General features: G+C 34.6%; 2 protein-coding genes across 4 annotated transcripts in view; both read right to left on the bottom strand.

Annotated features, from left to right (window-relative positions):
* The window catches only part of LOC120335751 (uncharacterized), a 31548-nt gene extending 17026 nt beyond the window's left edge, over window positions 1–14522 (bottom strand). Inside the window, exons 1-7 of one of the 3 annotated variants that reach the window (XM_078109445.1) lie at window positions 13173–14522; window positions 13001–13081; window positions 11927–12012; window positions 2061–2161; window positions 1403–1661; window positions 698–806; window positions 107–222 (exon numbers count right to left, since the gene is read on the bottom strand). The gene's annotated coding sequence lies outside the window, so the exon portion shown is untranslated. The remainder of the gene's footprint in view (window positions 1–106; window positions 223–697; window positions 807–1402; window positions 1662–2060; window positions 2162–11926; window positions 12013–13000; window positions 13082–13172) is intronic. The other 2 variants (XM_078109439.1, XM_078109448.1) reach the window with 2 other exon arrangements.
* Window positions 14523–17718: 3196 nt separating this feature from the next.
* Window positions 17719–22549, bottom strand: part of LOC144411850 (protein FAM107B-like) — a 195681-nt gene continuing 190850 nt past the window's right edge. Inside the window, exon 2 of the mRNA XM_078109472.1 lies at window positions 17719–21188. Within this exon, the coding sequence (XP_077965598.1) occupies window positions 20699–21136 (438 nt within the window). The 5' untranslated portion in view covers window positions 21137–21188 and the 3' untranslated portion in view covers window positions 17719–20698. The remainder of the gene's footprint in view (window positions 21189–22549) is intronic.

The following is a 22549-nucleotide window of genomic DNA, read 5'->3' as shown; positions in this document are numbered from 1 at the left end:
TCCACTCATCTCTGAGCAAGTTATGGGAAACAAGGGAAACGCCATAAGCTACTGAAATCCTCAACATAAATCTAGAAATTATATTATGTTGAATATCCTCACTTACATTGACTTCTTTGAGGATTTCTTGGAATGCTCCATTTTGAAACATCTGATATATTTTCACCGGCATGTGCATTAGGTGGTATTCAATAACCAGTTGCTTTTTCGAAGTACGAAGATCTAAGAAGATAAAAAAAAATATTAATTGCTTTTATCGTCAGGTATAAAATTGTAGTATGTGTACCAGGTTAGGGTTAGGCCATAATTTTATTCCAATTTTCCTTATTTCAGTTCTATTTCGAGTTCGAGAGCCAAGTGACTCCCGTAGTATTTGCACCTAACCTGGTACACATACTATGTACCGGTGTTCGCCATCTTGGTTCGCATACTTCGGGAGTACCTGTCAAACAAACGACTGGCGAATTAATCCCATGCCCAACATGGACCGGATGAGAAGCGTGGTCGCTATATAATTAATCCGTCTTACTGACTATCACTCCTATGGGAAAAATATAAAAATCCTTTTCTATTGACTCATCCAGAAATGTGATCCATCCATCTCTGAACAAGTTATGGGAACAACAGAAACGCCATAAGCTACTGAAACCCGCAACATAAATATAGAAATTATAATATGTTGAATATCCTCACTTACATTGATTTCTTTGAGGATTTCTTGGAATGCCCGACTTTGAAACATCTGATATATTTTCACCAGCATGTGCATCAGGTGGTATTCAATAACCAGTTGCTTTTTCGAAGCCCTGAGAAGATTAGTGAAAAAAATTAAAAATTACTTGTATTGTTGAATATTGTACACAGAAAGAAGCATAAATTGAATTTCGTAGTGAAATAGTCATAGTCGAGTTCATTTTTTTCATCCAGTGAAAAATAACATACAAAATTGGGAATAAAATTGAACACGCATTTCACTGGGGAAGCAGATGGCAACTGGTTATCGAGCAGCGAAACCTAAGGTTCAACATCTAATTAAATTTTTAAATTCGGAAACTAAGTTTTTAGAACACTGTTATCCTTGGTGAGCATGGCTTTGGCAGCTGGGCCACTTAGACAGGGGCGTACCCTTTGAGGAGGGAGGGGGTACTTTTTGAAACCCCCCTTTTTGAATTGTAAATAAAAAATATTTTTCAGTATCATGCTTAGCAAGTTTCTGTGGCTTGAAATGATTTTTAGACTCTCAAGTCTTGAGCACGGCCAACCCACTTATATGGTCTAACTTGACAATTAGAAATCCCCCCCCCCTTCGAAAATTCTTTTCTACGCCCCTGCACCTAGACAGAGAAGTTATACGAGACGACCATCAAACCATAAATACTACATGGCAACATCTCCAACCCACCAGATAACTTGTAGTAATTCCCCTATTGTCCAGGCAATTCTAATTCAAATAACCAATCCCAGAAAATTTAAAAATACGAATCAAGTTCACACAAAGCAAATAAATTTTCCGAATTCATCGGGTAATTTGAATGGAAAAAAGAGAAATAAGAGAAGTTGTTACTTCAGACGATCTTTTAGATCTTCCTAGAAGTGCTGGATTCTTCAGATTTTCAGTTAACAGAGTCACCTTTTCCGAATAGGTTAGTCAACGGAACTTTCTGGAAAATACAGAAACATTGTATTACTTGTAAATCTGTTTCATTTTCTCTAAAAACACAAGGGGGAAAGATCCAATACTTTCTGATAAGCATGAGTTTTTGAAAAAAAAATTGCTCAAACCAAGGTCACATTATGCATCTGAAACAAATGACTGGCTAACTAATCCTACACCCAACATGAACTGGTAAGTGGACGAGAGGATTCGCTATATGAATGTGCCGTCTTTTGGCTTCCCTCTGCTCCGAGATAAATATGAAGGTCATTTTCTATTCACTCATTCAAAAATGGAATCCACTCTGAGAAAGGTATCGGCAACAATGAGGGTCAACAGGTCAAGGGTCAACAGCTAGTGAACCTGCAACATAAAACTAGAAATGATATATGTTGAATATCCTTACTTCATTGAGAACTTCTTCGAGTGCTCCATTTTGAAACATCTGATGAATCTTCACCGACGTGTGGTGGCCAATAACCCGTTGCTTTTTTGAAGTACAAAGCTCTGAAATGATAAAAAAAATTATCACTCATATAGTCAAAAATAAAATATATTGTTAAAATGAAAATATGCACAAATTTTGTTACTCCCATAGTATGTGTACCAGGTTAGGACATAATTTTGTTCAGATTTTCCTTATTTTAGTTCTATTACGAGTTCTGAGACTAGTCTGTGTTAGCCGAGTGAATATACCCCTGCCCATAGCTTTCAGTCCCTTTACACAACTTGATATAAAATAGGCAAACAAAATTAGTTACCGCCATATTGGTACATATGCTTCTGGAGCGCCTGAATTTATACTTTATTAGTTAAATTCAACATAAAATAAAGGGGTAGTGATATGACAGGTAACAGCTAGACTAAATTGCAATCGTTAACCATCTGAAAACGATAAGCTGTTACCTATCGGTAATTACTTATCGATTTTACTCGGTAAGTATGTTGATAGGTATTTGTCTGTCTGTTTGTTTGTCTGTCTGTATGTTAGATGCACGCGATATCTCACGAACGCGAGATTGAATCTGCTCTGAATCTTGCATGTGCATTCATCATATGTCGTACCAGAAGCCTATTGATTTTGGATGAATTATGTCGTATAATTAGCGAGTTATTGATTAATTAGTGATGGGACACAAGGTGTCACTATGGAGAAAGAGCGCTGTTTTGGGGGATCCCCTAACTTTCTATCGATAAGTCTTCTCTGACCGATATTCTCGTTATTATATCACTTATACTGTTGAATATGGAATATCAATAGGTTCAAAATTTTACTCATGTTTATTGGACACAAAGTATACATAAGGATCGTTTTGTTATTATGTTGTTGTTCTTGTTGGTGTTTTATCTTCTTGTTATTAAAAAATCGCTTCTCCTTAATTGCCGGACCAATTGCTTTGAAATTTTCAGTGGTTAAAGATTGAATTTTTCTCTATAAGACTATTATTTTCACTTATTTCAAACCTTCTGTGGGCTCTATGCGATTCATTTTTCATTTCAAAATTTTGTGTGATGACTTCTTCAAAATTAATAAAAAATATTTGTAACGGTTCTGTGGCCTCTATCCTGCTACACAAAAGTTTTAAATTTTTGGACTGTAACATAGATTTGGTACTGTATAAGGTCGGGAACTTTTTTGACCAAGAGAGCCATAAAAGGTACATATTTTCAATTTCATTTCTGTGCGAGCCATACCGCATTTTTCTTTGCCTAATTATTTCCACAGTGTATTAAATAATATAACAAATAAACAGTACAAACGGACGGAAGGCAAACTTTATTCCTTCGTGATGTCACAAAATATGTTCCAAAATCCCCTATTTAGTCACAATGTATGTCTGGGACTTCTCGCATATAACTTAGATAGGCGCTATGCGCGTGTTCTCAAACGTATCGGCAAATGTTCTGCCAAATTTGGCAATAACTATATGGTTTGAAATCTATATAACTATAGTAAGCTTAGCCTTCGAATATCAGATTTTTCTGGGAGCCATATGCCGTCACCAAAAGAGCCATATATGGCTCGCGAGCCATGGGTTCCCGACTCCTGGTATAGGGTAAGGACTACTGCTTCGTTTTGGCCTTTTGTATCCACATATTTCAGCGTGTTAATGTTCAATATCCAGCTATTCATATTTGGAACAACGTATATATTTATTATACATGGTGTCTATAAAGTTCTTTTACAATTTCAATTTTGTCAGTTCTCAATATATCTTAACCAGATTAGTTGTTTTCTAATCAGTAATTGCTTTTAGTATTTTTACTTCATTTAATACATCTGCAAGAGCCAAAACAATATATGGTATCGATAAATTCCCTTTCAATTTTGAAAAATTTTGAGACTTCATGAACACCCTATACATTAAATCATAATTTAATAATTGTATAATTGCAGCTTTTATGGGTGAAACGCCACTAAGTACTGACATAAACCAGGAAATAAATCTTTGTTTCTATTTTTATACGGCTGCCATCCTGATAATAAACCAATCGAAACCATGCGACATGCTTCATATCATGAAAATATTATTTGGACATTGATGTATGAGCATTGGCTTACACCCTCAAAGAAACCAGTTGCCAGACATCACACTAACAGTGACTTCTGTTTGATAAGCAAACAAGAGGTATCCCCTATTTACTTTACTCATACTGTTATGGGAGCTCCCGGAGTATGTGCACCAAATTGGCGCACAACCTGAACATAGTATGTGTACCAGTCAGGGTTCAGGTTGTGCCCCATCTTGATACACATACTTCGGGAGCACAGAGTTATGTTGATATAATATGTTAATTAGTATTTCCCGGCAATCACTGGTCTTATAAAGAGCCCTGTTCAGTGTAAAAATTATAAAACACTTGTTTAAAAATGAATTTCAAAAAGATATCTGCCCTTATTGCCCTGTGTTTCGCACTTTGTTGCAAGCTACCAGGAAGCATGACTAAGTGTAATGGATGACTAACGCTACGTCATTCGCAACTAACTTATTAATAGTAAAATATGCAACAACAAAATAATATGCCGTACAAATTTTTGAAACCAGAAACTTGATGTGATAAAAAAACAAAATGGCAATCTCAAATATTTGGATAGGATTTAAATACTTATCCCAAGGGAAAGGAAAATCGACAAGATGGCTTAATCATATGGCAAACCACGGACTTTCATCTGGTTACCAGTCCATGTCTGGTATGGAATTAATTAGCGACTTATTTGCTTTCAAATGCATGAGAACACAGGCCAAAATGAAGTAATAGGGATATATATCTTTCTACAGTACCGGTAGTCTGACCATCAGATCACTGAAATGTGCTCACGGAACTACGGCATGGCACAATTTTTAATTTTGATGACGTCATCTCATACAAAAACAAATTACACACAGCTCACAAATATTTATGAAGTACATAAAAGTAAGAGCTTTCTGGCGAAAACAACAAACTTTTACTGGAAATTTCAAAGCAATTGGTGGATAGAAAAACGATTTTTCGTAACAACAACATAATAACAAAACAATGTATACAGTACGTCCATTTAGTGTTAGTCCGAAGGGTATTGTAAAAGTAGACTACCGTACCTCGACTATTCAAATTTTTGTTTTGTTTTTCTGTTGCCAATGAATCTCCAAACAAAATCAATGATCGCAAAGTTGTCGTTGTTTGAAGTCTTTGGAAGCGTCTCTTATTAAAGCAATTGAGGTCAAGAGATGGGCACTTATGTTTAAGTATCAGCCTGAAGTGAAGCCCTCAAACCAAGTATTCGATTGAAATAGGTCGTCAATAAAATATCAACAGGAAAAGGGGGCGATAGGCTGTCCATTTGTGTTAGAATTAACTATATTGGGATCACAGTTTAAAATCTCTGGTTGAAATTCCACTAATTCATCCATGGTGTAATACAGCGTTTTGCAACATATGGGTTGCGACACAAAACTGGGGCTACTAAATATTCTTTTGGGTGTACGGATGATACAGAATAATGCTTTTTTTGCCTTTTAAAAAGGGGACTCTTCATTGTGGGACCACTTTCAACTGAACCTCATTCATTTACGGAGAGCCTGAGTAAAATATTTTTTTTTACATTTCAATTGGGGGGGAAGGGGTTCCGACCCACAAACACCCCCTGGGTACGCACTGACAGCTTGTTTTTACCTAATATGTTTAACTTTTTCGGGACAAAAATAAAACTTTGCAAAAGACAAATTGATCAAATTGTTGGATTAAAATCCTAATTTTGGAATCTAATTTAATATGAGAAGTTTACAAGAATATTTGTGCATTTCTGGTGTTTTTTCATTTATTTATACTCATTTTTTTAACATCTTATTTTATTTTTGTGGTTTTGCTAGGTTTAAAAAAAATGACTCCAACCCAACAATTGGAATGTAAAAACTTTTCAACTTTCATACTCTCTAAATATTGATAGAAGAATAGCAAACAAATAAGTTTCATAACACGTTTATGGGATGCCATAAACACTAACAGATTTTTAATAGCTCGTTGTAAAATTTGATTGATGGAGGTTTTGAATAGTGTTGATAGTTGATATAAGCATATTTACCAACTTTGTGGCATGGATAGAAATAGTTGAGAATACAGACTTTGTTCGAATCATGTTTAAAAACTGTAAGTTTGAAAATCGTAGATCCAACCCTGGCAAAATAAATGAAATTCCTCCTTTCCATGGGGACAATGGTGTATGGTTCAAGAGTTAAAATAAACTTTGTGTGCATCACAAGCTCAATGCTCACCCTCATCCTTGCTGATCAGGGAGGTAATAAATTGGATAAGATATGCTGATCAGGGGCACATCCAGGGAGGAGGGGGTTGAGGGTGAGGGGGGGCGTGTCGTTTAGGGAGGCCTGTAACCCTCCATTCTAAAATGAAAAAAAAATTTTCTTCGTCATACATAGAAATTTTCCGTAAATTGAAACGCTCTTTAGAGACTTAAGACTCTCAATAACACACGTTTTCAGGCTTTTACGAGTGAAATTGGCAATTAGAAGTTTTAGGATCACCTCCCCTCTTCTCTAAAAATTCCTGGCTATGGTCCTCATGCTGAACTCTAGAGATTCTGTTTTTTTGAAACTTTACATTACAAATGTAATTTTTCAGATATTGAAAGTTTTAAGTTCTTTCCTAAAATCATATATTTTCTGAACCAGTCATCAATTTTTAACAAAACGATTCCTTTTATACATCCATGATTATGACCAGAAGCCTATCTACGGTGTGGCAGTGGCTCAAGTGTGGATGAGGCCACAAAAAAGCGAATAGTTTTAACCGAAAAATATTCAAATATAATAAAACTCAAACCTTTATGCAAATAATAATTTCATTTCAATAAAAGTGAAACTCAAAACTCAAACCTTTAAGCAAATAATAATTTCCTTTTAATAAAAGTCATAAACTGTCAACCATTGATCAACATTTTGTATGACCTGGCATTTTTAAACTTTGCCAAGGGCATCAATTGACGCCACTGATTGTGACACCACACTTTGTTTAACCATCACCATTTTGCTCCCAAAAATAGTCTGAGCTCAAAGTCACAAAATTTTGACCTCACGCTAAATCCAGTATTTGCTGTTTGCTAAAACATCAAAGCATTCCGTAAATGTATGGAAGCATGTTTTACACAAATTCTTTAAATGTTTGACCTTTGACCCTACCATGTTTATTCATCTCAGTAAACAAGAGCAATGCTCAAATATATGATCATGAAGGTCAAAATGTCATATAAAAGCGACATCATGAAATTAAAACAACAGTGTACTTTGGGTGAGAATGGACCCATGTGACTATTTTAACAAACAAAAATGAAAGTAATAGCTTTCCAAAAACTACCTTCATTTTCAATTTGATAAACTCGTTTCATTATTTGCAGAAAAAAAATTCAAACACATAAAATAAATCCATAAGTCCGCATACCAGTTTTCCAGATTAAAACCATAGATTGGCCACAACAACCAAAACAAGCGTGACCAAATATAAAGCAGTTTGCAGAAACAGTCAAAGCAACAACTTATCAAAACCACCCAGAGGTCCACTCCATGTCCAAAAAGTTGTTAATATTACACAAGAGACATGACTTTTTATTATTACTTATCGATTTTAATCGGTAAGTATGTTGATAGGTATTTGTCTGTCTGTTAGATGCACGCGATATCTTACGAAAGCGAGATTGAATCTGCTCCAGATTTTGCATGTGCATTCATCATATGTCGTAACAGAAGCCTATTGATTTTGGATGAATTATGTAGTATAATTAGCGAGTTATTAATTAATTAGAGTTTGGACACAAGGTGTCACTATGGATTAAGAGCGCTGTTTTGGGGGATCCCCTAACTTTCGATCGATAAGTCTCTGAACGATATTCTCGTTTTTGATTTACCAAGTTCATATACAGGGTAGACGCAAGAAAAACAGAAAATTTGTCAAACAGCTATTTAATTTTACGGAGAATAACTTTTACAAGGCATACCGGTATGTTATATTGCATTCATAAATGCTCAAAATGTCGTCGATGCACTCAGAGCAGTGTCCTAACCCTCACGCCCTTGTAGCGTTTCGAAGGTTAACTTGTGGGATATCGTTTCAATTCAACCTATACTAACGGTATACGCAATTTGTTTGTGATCTTATTTGACTTTCAAATTTTCTGCTTTTCTAGTGACCACCTGTATATAGACAACACTTATCCCTGTCATTAACCAGTTACTACGCCAACCATCAAATATAAATCAATATCAATAATCCAGTTCCAATCACCAGAGTTAATTAATTCGGGTGAGCAAGGTGAATATAAGAATACATCAAATCAATTCTTATACTTATGTTAACTGGTGGGAAGCTTGGCCAAACTTAAATCATTAGTAACTGAGCAAGTGTGGCCAACTATGAAGATTTTAGGATTTTATATTCTATTGATCAAACATTGAAAGCTTTACTCTACATTTTAAGTTGGTGTATGATAGTAGGTTACCGAATATCCACGATTCTGGCATAAAACACTTTGCCCATGTTTACAATGTAATATCGGTTTCATAATCTTGTCAAAGAAATACATTAGGTACATTTCTTATCTTTTTACATATGGATTTTGCAATTTTATATGTAACTGTAGATATTGCTTGTTAAAGTATTTTTCTAAATCCGCAATGAAGTTTCTATTACTCTGGTTGAATTATAACAAGTGTGGCCACGCATAAACCAGTAACAATAATATGATTCATAATAAAGCATCCAGCCTATGTCTACAATATAATATCAGAATTATATCCTATTGATTAAAATTTCTACATTAAAAGCCTTATTTATCTTACTCTGCATTTTAAATTGGTGTTAAATTTATTTTGAAATGATATAATTTTTAATATGTGATATCAATTATATTTCAAATTTGTTTTTGTTCAATATGGGACATGGAAAGCCTTTTTTATTTAAACTTCAGAATTTGCTATCTACGTGTATCTGTGTATATTGCTTGCTAAAGTAGTCCCAAATTGAATTATAACAAGTGTGGCCAGACATAAACCAGTACAAATGAATCATGTACAAAGCATCCAGCCTATGTCTACAATACAGTATCGGATTTTATATTATATCAAATAAAATTCCAACATACCAAAGCATTATTTATTTGGTGTGATAGAAGTTTTTCAAATATCTGTGACTCTGGTATAAAACACTCAGTCTATGTTTACAATGTAATATCCGTTTAATAACTTTGTCAATAAAAAGCATTGCACACCCTATCTTTTCTTTATTATAACTATCTATATGCCTAATGTAATTGAATATTTGATTCATTTTGGACATACCACATTTAAACAAGTTGAGCCAGATTAGAAAAAGGTGTATTATCGCCTAAATACTCATGTAGTATCACAATGCTCCCAAGCTTAAAGCCCGGTTCAAAGTATGCCATAATTATTTACTGTGTTTTTTTTTTCAATTATATTTTATTTGACAAGTTGAGTTTGCCCAAGCGATTTTTCTAAAATCTTGAAATGTGACTAAAATATTAATTTGGTTCTACTGCGGCAATATTTAGTTTTGACTAACCAAGGTAATATTTACCTAAAACAAGATAACATTTCAATATAATTGACGTACTTTGAGCGAGATAATAATTTCATGTAAACTGTGCGCACGGCATACCAATCTTAAATAAATAAATATGACTAATGCTCAAAACATGAGGTTATTAAATATTGATGCAGAGGTACAGCATTACCATTCAATATTCAGTGTTTCACCAATTTTATTCTGCAAGTCAGACTTCCTCAGACAAACAGAACATATGGTATTATTGTTAATGTTAAGAAATAACACAGAATTGCCATTACTTTTTAGAAAATCGAACCCAGACATTGGCAAAGTACGGACTGCGGGCTAAATCCGGCCTGGTAGGCGATTCAATCTGGCCGATGCTGCCACAACTAAACTGAAACCAAATTTTGATGTTTTAGCTAAAAATAGCTCAAGAATTTGTTGAGATTGCGATTAAATTTAGTTTTGGCACGAGGCTTATTGTTTTCCAGAGTTGCTTGCCCACTTGCCCACCTCTGGTATAACCCAATGGTTCCTAACAGCAGTTGGAGGGGGGGGGGGGGGCACAATGCTAAGCGCAAGACTGATTTTACTTTTACTAGAGAATTTCCCATTCTTCCTATTTTCATTGGTTGTTAAGTTTATTTCACAAGGTGTTTCCACTTTGTTGAGCATGAATTGTTTAATCATAATGGGATTTGGAATCTACCAATCAAAATAACACTTGAATACCACTGGAATAATAAACAGGGGGCCATGAGTGCTTAAAGCCTCCGGAAGGAGGCCGCTGATCTAAAACATGATATGATTAAATATTAATGCAGAAGTATGGCATTACCGTTCAATATTTAGCGTTTCACAGGTTTTATTCTGTAACCTGAGTCTTCTTCCGGAAAGCTGATTACAACAATGAACATATGGTCTAGAAATAGGAAATTGAAAGAATAGCTGCCATTCACCACTTAGAAAACCAGGTCTGCCAAATTCAAGTAAGCTACTATCTAGTATGAAAAAAATGGGAATGTGTTACTGCAAATTACTTATTTGCTAGTGTAATGGATTATTATTTTTCAGCAATTCTAAAATGATAACGTAAGATTGATGATTTTAAAGAAATGTGAAAAGCTAAAAAACAGATGTTTTGAACCATGGATGTGCAACATGTGGCCCTTTGGCCACTACCTGGCTCGCCACGCCATTTGTTATGGCCCTCGTCATTACTTAAATATTTCTCCATTTCGAGCATGAAATCCTAATTCATCAATTTATTTTCAAAAAGGCTTTTACATGGATAAAAATACAAAATTATATTTTGCTCTTGCCGCTGTGTTTAATATTTAGCCGTTTTGCCCTGTGCCTTTAGTACTATAAGGCTTTCAAAGTTGATGTTAGCAAACTATGCAATAACTCAAATTATCCCATTAAAATGTTAACTAAATAAATTTAGCATTGTGAGAATTTTTTAATTTGTTATGGACACGGAAAAACTATCGGTAAATTTTTTGTGCGGTCAGCTAGATGTCTGAAGTTGTTTGTATAATCCACCGGCGGACAAAAAATGTTGCACAACCCTGATTTAATCTATTTGAGTAAACCTAAAATCAAACAACAGTATATTTAATTAATTTTGCATGTATTCCACTTTTCTATATATTTTGGCGTAGCCTGAGTTTGAACGAAATGAACATTACTACTTGACTTGGTACTCTCGTAGTATGTGAACCAAGACGGTCGATACCGGAACGTAGTAGGCTATGTGTACCAGGTTAGGGTTGGGCCATAATTTTAGTTACAATTATTACAGGAGTCACTTAGCTAGTCCCCGAACTCCTAACAGAACTAAAATAGGGAAAATTGGAATAAAATTATGGCCTAACCCTAACCTGGTACACATACTGCGTTCTGTTGTTCGCCATCTTGGTTCACATACTACAGGAGCGCCCGCGACTTTTAGTTAAGAATGAAACCCTGTTAAACTCTGTCTACTCAACAGAAGCAGTTCTTCCAAAACCGCGGCCCGAGGGCCAAATACGACCCACATAACGAACTTAAGTGCCAACAGCGCCAACCATCAACGCCAAGCCCAACTTAAGTGAAATAGTTTAATACTTAATGTTTTTTGTGTTTTAGATACCACCAATTGTTACATCATCATCACAGTTTGAGCATGTGTATATCCGTAACAATTTAGTTTGATATCTTAATTATACGTACCAGTATTGCTCCCTTGCAGGCGCTCCTCTCTCCTGGCCCGCGGTCAATTAACTTTGAGACCCATTGGGTTGAGGAATCTCTTTTCCCTGTTAAAAGTTAAGAAAAACATTATTTTGATTGATATTTTAATGCAGGGTCTTCCAAGGTTGGGTCCGCAGACTGTAACAATATGAAAAGAGTCACAAACATATACAAATAGAACTTAATTTCATTGAATTGCGGGTGCTTCTGAAGTATGCGCACCAAGATGTCGCATAACCTGAACCCTAACCTGGTACACAACGTGAGTTCAGGTTGTGCACCATCTTGGTGCACATACTTCAGGAGGTCCGAAATGCGTTAGCTTGCTAGTATTGAACGTTAGTATGTATTGACTTCGTTTTTCATGAGTTTTATTCCCTCGAAGAAAACAGCATCCCTCCTCGTTGGTTAGACACAGAAATAAAAATAAGATTCGAAAACAGGGGTACGTGGCCAAAAAAATTTGTTCTAATGTATTCTGTTTGTCAATTCATTTCAGACAAGAGTTTGATAGAAATATTCATGACATCCCATATGCATTATTTACTATTTCTGGTCGGCACCGCAAATAGATAACGGTTACCACATTTAAGGCTCGCACAGACAGTTTATTTACAGACGGAATATAAATAAGTCAGTAGATGATGAAATATGTATGAACTGGTATACTTTGTGCCGCAAATGACTTGGTAAAATTGAAATATTACAGTCCATGTATTTTAAATTAATATAAAAATGTTCTAAAGACAAGCAATATTAAAAAAAAATTTTATATGAAAATATTACAAAGAATTGGGTGCTTATTAAGCTGGTACTATCTAATAATAGTTTGAAACAATATTTACCAAAGTATTTAGATAAAATTTACAGAAATTTAAAAATCAAAAATATCAGTTTTCCTCATTTTTCAAAGCAGCTTTTCTTACAATTTTCACCTTTTTAGATTGAAGCCATTTATGATCATTTATTCCCATACCTGAATATGGACTAGTAACCAGACAACATACTGTAGTTCGCCATATGGTTAGGCCCTCTCATTAGCTATTCCCCTACCTGGAATAAATATGGAAATCCTATTCCAAAGGTGTCTTCCGATAACTTCGATAAATTTATATAAGGTGCGTCGGATATATCCTAAATTAAGAACACGTAAAAGTCAATTTGAGTTCAGATTTGACAGAAAAGTTATCAGTTTTCCCTCATTTTTCAAAACAAATTTACTTACAAAATTTGTATTTTTGGGTTGAAGTCCTTTAGGTTATTATTCCCATATCCGGCATGGACTGGCAACTGCATGATAGGCCATACTTTGTCATATGGAAAGGCCGTCTTATCATTTTCCTTCTACCCATAATAAACATGGAAATCCCATTTCAAAGGTCTTTTCCGAGTACTTGAATATATAGTACTCCATGGCTAGTCTTCTACAATGCTATATATGGTATGTCGGATATATTCTAAATTAAGAACACGTAGAAGTCTATTTATATTGAATTTGTTTAAATTTAAAACGGCAGAAAAGTTAAAATAAATAGTGATTTGGTGAAATGGATTTTTTTTATTAACTATCAGTTTTCAAAAATTGAATGAAGTGCCAGTGCAAGAAGAATTGCATGTCAGTAAATACTTATAGGCATGACGCACAAGACCTAAAACACTGAAAACAACAAGAAAAAATGTTGGTACTACCGTAGTATGTGAATCAACATGGCGGACACTGGAACCGGTAGTATGTGTACCAGTTTAGGGTTAGGTACAAATACTATGGGAGTCACTTGGCTAATCACCGAACTCGCAATGAAACTAAAATAAGGGAAATTGGAATAAAATTATGGCCTAACCCTAACCTGGTACACATACTACGGGAGTACCAAAATTTTAGCTTATTTTTCAAACTTTTAAAACATTATCTCCTTATTATAAATCCAGAAATTTGATTTATAATATAAAACTAGATTTTTGTGTGAAAAGTTTATTTTGAACCCTGCAAATTTAGTTGAACTTTTTGTTTTCTGTGAAAAATCATTATAGCGTGATTGTTGCATGATTATGACATCATAAATCATGATTAAAGTCATACACCTCCTGACGTAATTCAATTAATTTGAAAATAACGAACATGCATGAAAAGTACTATTTATACTGCGATATATCCCTAATCATGCATGGGCCTAAGAAAAGATAATTTTCAAGAAATTTCAATAACTATAACGCTGAGCTTCAGGTTTCGCTTCCTGCTGTGTTACGTGATATAGAACATTCAGGAGAATAAATCTAACAACATTTATTACGTTCAAATGATGTCGCTTTACGTCAAAATTTAACATTTTCTGGCACGCACTTCCGGTGTAATCAATCACGCCTCATTTCAATTTATCACGGAAAAAATTTCACAATTTCACAATCAAATTCAAAAAAGTAAAAAGAGTTATTTAGCCAAATTTTTGGTCCACTGTACAGATATCTTACAAGATCACACACATTCACTCAGAAGTAAAGGAGACTCATTTCTGAGTGAAGTTACGCTAACTCTGAATTAAAAGACTCTTTTCAGAGCAATGTTATGGGCACTCACTCAGAAGTGAAGAAGACTTATCTATCTCTGAGTGTAAAGTTATAAGCACTCACTCATAAGTAAAAAAGACTCAACTCTGAGAAAAGTTATGACACTCACTCAGAAGTGAAGAAGACTTATCTATCTCTGAGTGTAAAGTTATAGGCACTCACTCAGAAGTAAAAAAGACTCAACTCCGAGAAAAGTTATGGCACTCACTCAGAAGTGAAGGAGACTCATTTCTGACGACCACTAAACCAACAGCTACTGAGACTAAAAAGAATTAGGCTATAATTGTGCGCTAGTTACCGAATGATGATAATTAAACTTAAAATAGAAATGTTCGGAATATTTCATTCAAATATTTTAAGACCTGTGCGATTAATCATGCCTTACTTCAATTTATCAAAATAAATTTCACAATTGTATTCGAAATTTTTTTTTAAATTATTTGAAAATCACGTTTCATTCTAGAGAGACACTGACATTTATGGGAATAATATGATGTTTTTACTAAATGAATAATTCAAATATAAAACTTCACGCAAACTATTTTACACATGGTACAATAAACAGTCGATTATTAATCTTCATGCAATTTCAAGTTTACCTATTGTCTCTTCTTTATACACAAAGTAACTTAGATTGCATTACAAATAACTAACCATATTTCCAGAACTAATCAAACCAAGTTAACTTCTGACATTTCCACTTTCTCAAAAATATTAAGGTTGTGCTGGCTACTAAGAAATTTTGCAACTGCAAAAAATTTGTTGGTTCAAACTGAGGTGAGTCGACCGAATGTTTAGCAATAACTTAGAACAGGACTTACATATTTATCCGGGCCAGGGGAGGGGAAAGCGGATAAGATGGCTTAGCCATATGGCAAACCACGGCCTCTCATCCAGTTACCGTTCCATATCGGGTATGGGATTAGTTAGTTATTTGTTTTCGGAAGCACGGACTTGATGGTAGACGAAGCCGTAAACGATCAATGGTTACGTGAACTACCCTACAGTGGCAAGGAGTCCAGCAATCCTCTCACACATATAATTAACCCCACCCATGAGATTCAAACCTTCAAACTCACGCAGGGTAACCAGAGGTGCAGTGGCAATTGTATTTCCGGCACCATGCGCCGCAACCTTCAACTTTGTTCTTAAGAACTACTCATCTAGAAATATAAGTCAGTAAACCTAACCTGCTTCAATCGCCTTTTGCCGGTCTACAATATGTCGTTGCTAAGACTACTGCAACAAACCATCTTTTGTCATTTGCAGCGGAAAGTATCCTTCTTTAACACCCCACTTATTTATCTTACAGTGAAATTATTAAATACCTGGATTATATTCTGAAAAAACACAAAGCATCAGATTGGTCACCAGAATTTATTAACAAAAACAAACGACGAAAGTATGATTTTTCACAAAAGTTTAAAACGAAGTAATATCCTCAACCAAGCATGGTTAAAAGATAAAACTGATAACTGAGGTTTGAATTAAGTGAGGACCATGTCTAATACAAAGATATTCAAAGTGATTCGAGTATTCAATTATATTTAATATCACAAATTCTTGATCATATAAATAATTTTATTTGATAAAAATAAACATTTTTAGCAATCAAAGATTAACAAGTCAGACCAAACAGGCCATGAAAATTTTCTTCCAAATCAAGTCTGATTTTTATATAGCTGAATCACGTGGCGTATCGTCCGGTTACCAGTCCATGTCGAGTATGGGATTAGTTAGCCAGTTATTTGTTTCAGATGAATGAACAAGAGCAGAACCAACGGGGGGGAGAGGAAAGCTGAAAATACAACTTAACCATATGGCGAAACGCAGTCTCTCAGTCACTGCTCTGAGTAAATACAGAGTCACCGAAATATTTCATTAAAACAACAACAATATAAATCAAAAATATTACAATATTAAAAAGCATTTGCTCATAAATTGTTAAGAGTTAGTAATATACTAATATGGCAGGATGTTGAGGGAATTTATAAAATGGGTGTCGCTGCTCAAAAACCAGCTTTGGTTCCCTGCAGCTTCCCTTCTCAATGTAATCTATTTGAATTTATTGAGATTATTTTTCCAACCGAAGAAATTTGGTGTTTTTGGTAAATTTTTATATTGTTACCAACTAGAGCTCTAAGCAACAGAAAGGTGGGGGATGTGGTACTTTCAATTTGGTTAATAGATGACTTTAAACAAAACTATGACAATGACAATGCCATTCCTCAAACTAAGGAAGATATTGTGCTTATAAAAGAATTGCAATCTTTTCAGTAAAATATAGCATTCCACAAATTGAATTAACAATGGCTTTAGGTTTGAATAATCAACATCTGGATATCAACTGACTCTCTGGCAGCTAGATGGAGGTCTCAAGACAAAAGAACTGATTATAAAAAAGTGATTTATGAAATACACGATATTCAATTCGAACAGCCCACATTTTTTTTAACTGTTTTTAAGATAAATTTTGAAAAAGGGGCGAGAATTATACCCTTTTCTTATTGGAGTGAATTCAATATTAGGAATTTAAAAATCAAAAATATGTGTTTTTCTTATTTTGTCAAGACATATTTTTCGCCTTTTCGCCCCGTATAACGCTTTTTGAAGGGTTGGAAGCTTTTGGTTTCCATATAACCTATGTCAATAAATAGTGGTAGGACCTGTTTCATATTGCTTCGGTAATCAAACATTAACATAGAATAGTAAATACACATTTATCATAAAAGTATATTAGTAGAACTTGAATAAATAAAGCAACACACACACAATTTTCTTGGTAAAACAGTGGAAACGGGGTCTCGTCAGGTTAAGATAATTCATTTTGAGATAAATAACAATTATTTATCAATAATTTACCATGTATAAACTTTATATAAACCATAGATATAAAATGAATTTATATAGAAGCGTGGCATGATATGTATATACTAGCAAGCGAGTCATGGATGGGAACATATGGCTTCATTATAAATATTTCAAAGTGAAAACTCTTAAATCTTTATTATTTAAAAATACAGTATTACAGTATGTCCATAAAGTCCCTTTACAATTTCAATTTTGTTATGAAATCAGTTCTCAATATATCTTAACCACGTTTGTTGTTTTTTAATCAGAAATTGTTTAAGTATTTTTACTTCATTTATCTGCGAGGGCCAAAACAATATATGGTAATTCCATCCCATAGTTCCAATAAATTCCCATCATTGATTTGAAAATTTTTTAGGATTTTATGGACACCCTGTATGATAAACAATATATTTCTATCACTGGCCGGCCAATCGTTTATCCACCTTTTTCATTTTATCTTAAGTTGAATAAGTTAAGTTATTGTTCCAACTTATCCTGCCATAGGATAACAAAATAAAAAGTAGTGGTGGGGCGATCACAAAACTATTCTGAGGTACGGCAACTCATCCAGTCAAGCATGAAAAAACAGCACAAATAAAATTGACAAATCACCCAATTTAAGCAATCATGCGTGACCCAACCAAAGCCACCAGATTAGAATGAAATAGAGATAATGTATCTCATCGTTCTGTTATGAAAGTTAAAATTCAACTTTTCTTAATTTTTCCATAAATTGAAATATTTCGAAAAGATTGAATATTAGATTATACTAAACCAGGTTCAAAATTAGAAGTGAAAGGATATACGCAGGCCAATGGTGGGGAGCGCATGCAAGGGGACGATACCAGTTCGTATACCGAATTTGCTCGTTTTGTAGCCCGGGCCCATATTTTTTTAACCAAACTCACTAAACGGGCCCTTATTCAAGCACGGGCGCTTGTTATTTTTAAAGTAAAATTATACACGAAATATATTGTCATTTCCAGTTCTCAAGTATGATTCAAACGAGAATAACGAAAATTTTGACTTTTGGACGCCTAAGGCGTGAGTGTTATCTACCAGCGCTTAAAATTCAACAGCAGTGTGACAAAAATGCTTCTTATTTCCTTTTGTTTTCTATCACTGAACAATCAGCTTTTACATCGGGCGGGTATTCGAGCACCGGTCCTTATTTAATTTTATGTTCTGTTCACACGGGCGGTTATTCAAACGAGCCCGTAATCAACACAGTAGTCAAATTGTTACGAACATGCTTAAACTGTGATAACAACAGGTTAAACTATTTCGCTCAAGTTCAGCGGCCATATTGAATAGCTACGCTGGTCGTATTTGATGAGTAGCACACAGATGGGAAAAGCTAAATCCAAAAGATTACGAATCTAGCTTTCCGACATAATAATGTCAGCTTGAATCAATATGAAGCGATGTATGAAAAACAGAGCAATATATTTCCCTTTTCAGGATAGTTTTCTTTTTAATGCAAAAACACTTCGTAAATACGATCAATATGCAAATTTAAAGTAATTATTTAATAAAATACATTTTAGTTGATTAGTTACGATTATAATTCTTGATTCTAGAAATATTTTAATTTTAGAATCATTAAATTTTGAATCATGTAACCAGATAAAAATAGCAGCGCTTAATGTGTCTTGGATAGGGGGATTTAGAATTCTACAAAATGATTCACATGCAAAATAATTTTCAGAATATAATTTTATTCTGAATAAGAAGTTATTTATGATAAACAGGGAAGTCCAGATATAAATAGTCTGGTAATTCTAAAATTGTGAAATTTATTTTTGTAAATTACGCCAAACTCGGACGCAAAAAAAAGAGTTACAGATGCTAATTAGAAGTTAAAGAGACTCATCTCTGAGCAAAGTTACGGGCACTCACTCAGAAGCGAAGGAGACTCATCTCTGAGCAAAGTTACGGGCACTCACTCAGAAGTAATGGAGACTCATCTCTGAGCAAAGTTACGGCACTCACTCTGAAGTAATGGAGACTCATCTCTGAGCAAAATTCACACCAGACATTCACAGCATTGTAACGAACCGTGACCGAATTCATGAATAACGCAAGAACAAGGCAAAAAATTTGATCAAACGACACCAAAGGGTTAATAATCTTAACTCTTAATCACCTCCTATACAGTGTTTTAGTTTAATTAAAAAAACGAATATCGCGAAACCAAAAAAAGTGCGAATGGCTTCAATGCATATACTACATGAGAAAATTACATCAATTAAAAATTAACGATTATTATAAAATTAATATTTAATGTTGACGGCAGACAGGTTGCCTTGCCTGAAAGGTTAATTAAATACAACAAGAAAAATAGTAAAAGTTAGAATCAGGGGTTATTCAAATTCATTTACGATGAGTTATATTCCATATAGCAATCGTTCCCAACCGAGTGCCCTTGGCCCACCAAAGGGGCCCCATAGAAGTTCGAGGGGGGCACAATGCCAGATGCAAAACTGATATTACTTTTCCATCTACAGGTGAACACCACATTCTTCTGCTTGATAAGGTTATTTCACAGAGTGTTCTCACTTTGTAGAGCATGAATTGTTTGAACATAATGGGATTCTACCAAACAAAGTAACACACTATAAATACAACTGGAATGATAAAAAGGTGCCGTAAGTGCTAAAAGTCTCTGGAAGGGGGCCACGAGACATAGAAGGTTGAGAACCACTGCCATATAGTGTGTCATTAATTTAAAAAAATTCTGAACATCTCTATATAAAAATTTATTATAAATTTGAGGAAATCCATGTTTATATCACATGTACAACTAAGCTTCTAATGTCTGTAGAGACATACTTCATAAGGGCAATACAAAATATAAACCACTACTCAACTAGATAACACCTGTTCTGGTTATTGAAATTAAGTTTTTTAACTATGAGTTGTTCAATCGCTTCATTATTTAGAAGTTCTGGATAGGCAGGTAGAAGTCACACCAATACAATTAATTTTGTGCGATCCTCTGGAACATGTTTCGAAAGACAAATAGTATTAACAAAATTCTATTTGTACTCAAAATAGTGAACACCATAATTTGTGAATAGCTTAATGAATTTGATACACTTGAGTAATAGAATTATGATTGTGTCAAACACTTTTTGGACACACAATGGTGAAAAAACGGCCCGTGTTTGGACACTAAATGGCATAAATTAACGATGGTGTATCCTTGGGCAGCATTTTGTGTTGGATTCAGTGGACAAAGAGGTCTTGAATAATATAGTGACAGAACAATGCAGTAACAATAGTCTTTGTTTCATCCTAAAGCAGCATGCATAAAGTCGTTTCATTTGCGATTTATTCTGCAGTGTCGGATTTAACGAGGCGATTCCTTATTTTCAAGAATTCAGGCGTCTGCTGTTCAGACTTAACATCTCTTTCCTGGTCATCCTGTGCCTTGCGGCGTTTTTCAAGCATCAACTGAAAATCAGATTTTTTTTCTTCAGGGAGGGATTTACCGAACTCCTCCCGCTTTTTGTCACGAAATACGCGATCTAGCTCCCCCTTCTGGCCGAGGACATTAATTCCGAGCTTGTTGTTAATTTTCAACTCTCGTTGCATATTCATGTGAGTAGATGAATTCATGACGGGGTTCGGAATTTTCTTCGGCATAATTAATAGCTCGTTGTCTTGCTCGGTAGGAACGTATGAAATGATATGATCGTATGGCGTAGGACGAGAATATCCTGTCTCGGCATGAACTGGTGACCTTGATGACCTCTCCATACTTTCCATTGTGAAGTAATAATAGCACAATTAAATCTATGACAGTGTATATAAGACAGATCTGAGAATAAAATTATTTTTTTTAAATCTTCGTTTTGTGCAAGGCCTCAGACCGTCAAACGCACAATAGTCAAAAACAAATTAAATATTTAAATAGACTCAAAATTACCAAATATTTTCGCAAATCAGCCGAGTTTAAAACTAAAATAAAAGATACTAAATTAGATCGCACTAAAAATTTGGCCTATACGAACATAAACAATAATTCGCCTAATTTGCTGTGATATGTACGGCGTGTTACAATTTGTAGGGTCAGCTTATATGCAAATTTTTATAAATTCACTGTTTTAGGGCCGTCTTTAGGGGATCGACTTACGGATGAGTATTTTCAATATTTTTGATTCTTGATTTTCAGTAACAATTTAGAATAGGTTTATATAAAAATGAGCAATTAAAATCTGACTGGCTTTCATTCAATAATGGAATCTGATATAAAAGAGAGCCCAATAAAATCACTGTTCTTCTCAACTTTCTCGCATTCATTGGCTAGCTATTTTTATTCATGACACAGACTAGCAGTTCTGATCTGCTGTATTATTACAAGTATCAGCTTCCCTCTCCTCCCTCCCTGATTCCTCTCTTCCTGATATATTGATAGTAAAGAATATTCCTTCTCATCTTATGTCACGACAAATGGTCCTTGATAATTTAATTATATGCGAAATGATTGCTGGATTTCTCACTACCATAGGGTACTTCAGGTACCGTAGCCGTAGGTCAAGTAACCAATAAACTAATCACATAAGCGACATGGACTGGTAACCTGACGAAAGACTGTGGTTTGTCATATAATTAAGCAGTCTCAATGGCTTTCCACTTTCCTGGGATAAATATAAAAATTCTTATCACATCCTAAAAAAGGACAAGGTGTTCCTTGTACAGTTGTAAAAAAAGATGACTGCCATCCAACCTGGAAACAAATGCAGTAATTGCAATAAACAAAAACAAACATATAGAATTGGCATCAGAAAGTTGAAAGCTTGGGTAATCAGGGGTGATGAGCCAGAGGTGTAGCCAGGGTTGCACCCCCCCCCCCCTTTTAAAATGTGAAAATCAAATCAACTTTCTGTATCACAGATAGCCATTTTCTGCAGCTTGAAATGCTTTTTAGACCCCAAGACTAATAAAAACATGCGTATTCCAGCCTTCGGTCGGACAAGCTTGCTGTTTCGATCTAACTTCGCAAATAAAAAATATTTGTCTACACCCCTGTGATGAGCATACCTGAGCATAGGAAGCTATACATGAAAAAGAGCCTTCACTTTGTTACTTTATTACTAGTAGACTATTCCACTGTTACAATTAACCAAGTTCAGAAGTTAATTGATTCCACAGCTAATTTTGGTCTGTTAGTGCGTCATA

Source organism: Styela clava, chromosome 2 (assembly GCF_964204865.1).
Source record: "Styela clava chromosome 2, kaStyClav1.hap1.2, whole genome shotgun sequence".
Lineage (NCBI taxonomy): Eukaryota > Metazoa > Chordata > Ascidiacea > Stolidobranchia > Styelidae > Styela > Styela clava.
The sequence above is the reverse complement of the archived record's forward strand: the minus strand, read 5'-3'. Positions and strand labels throughout refer to the sequence as shown.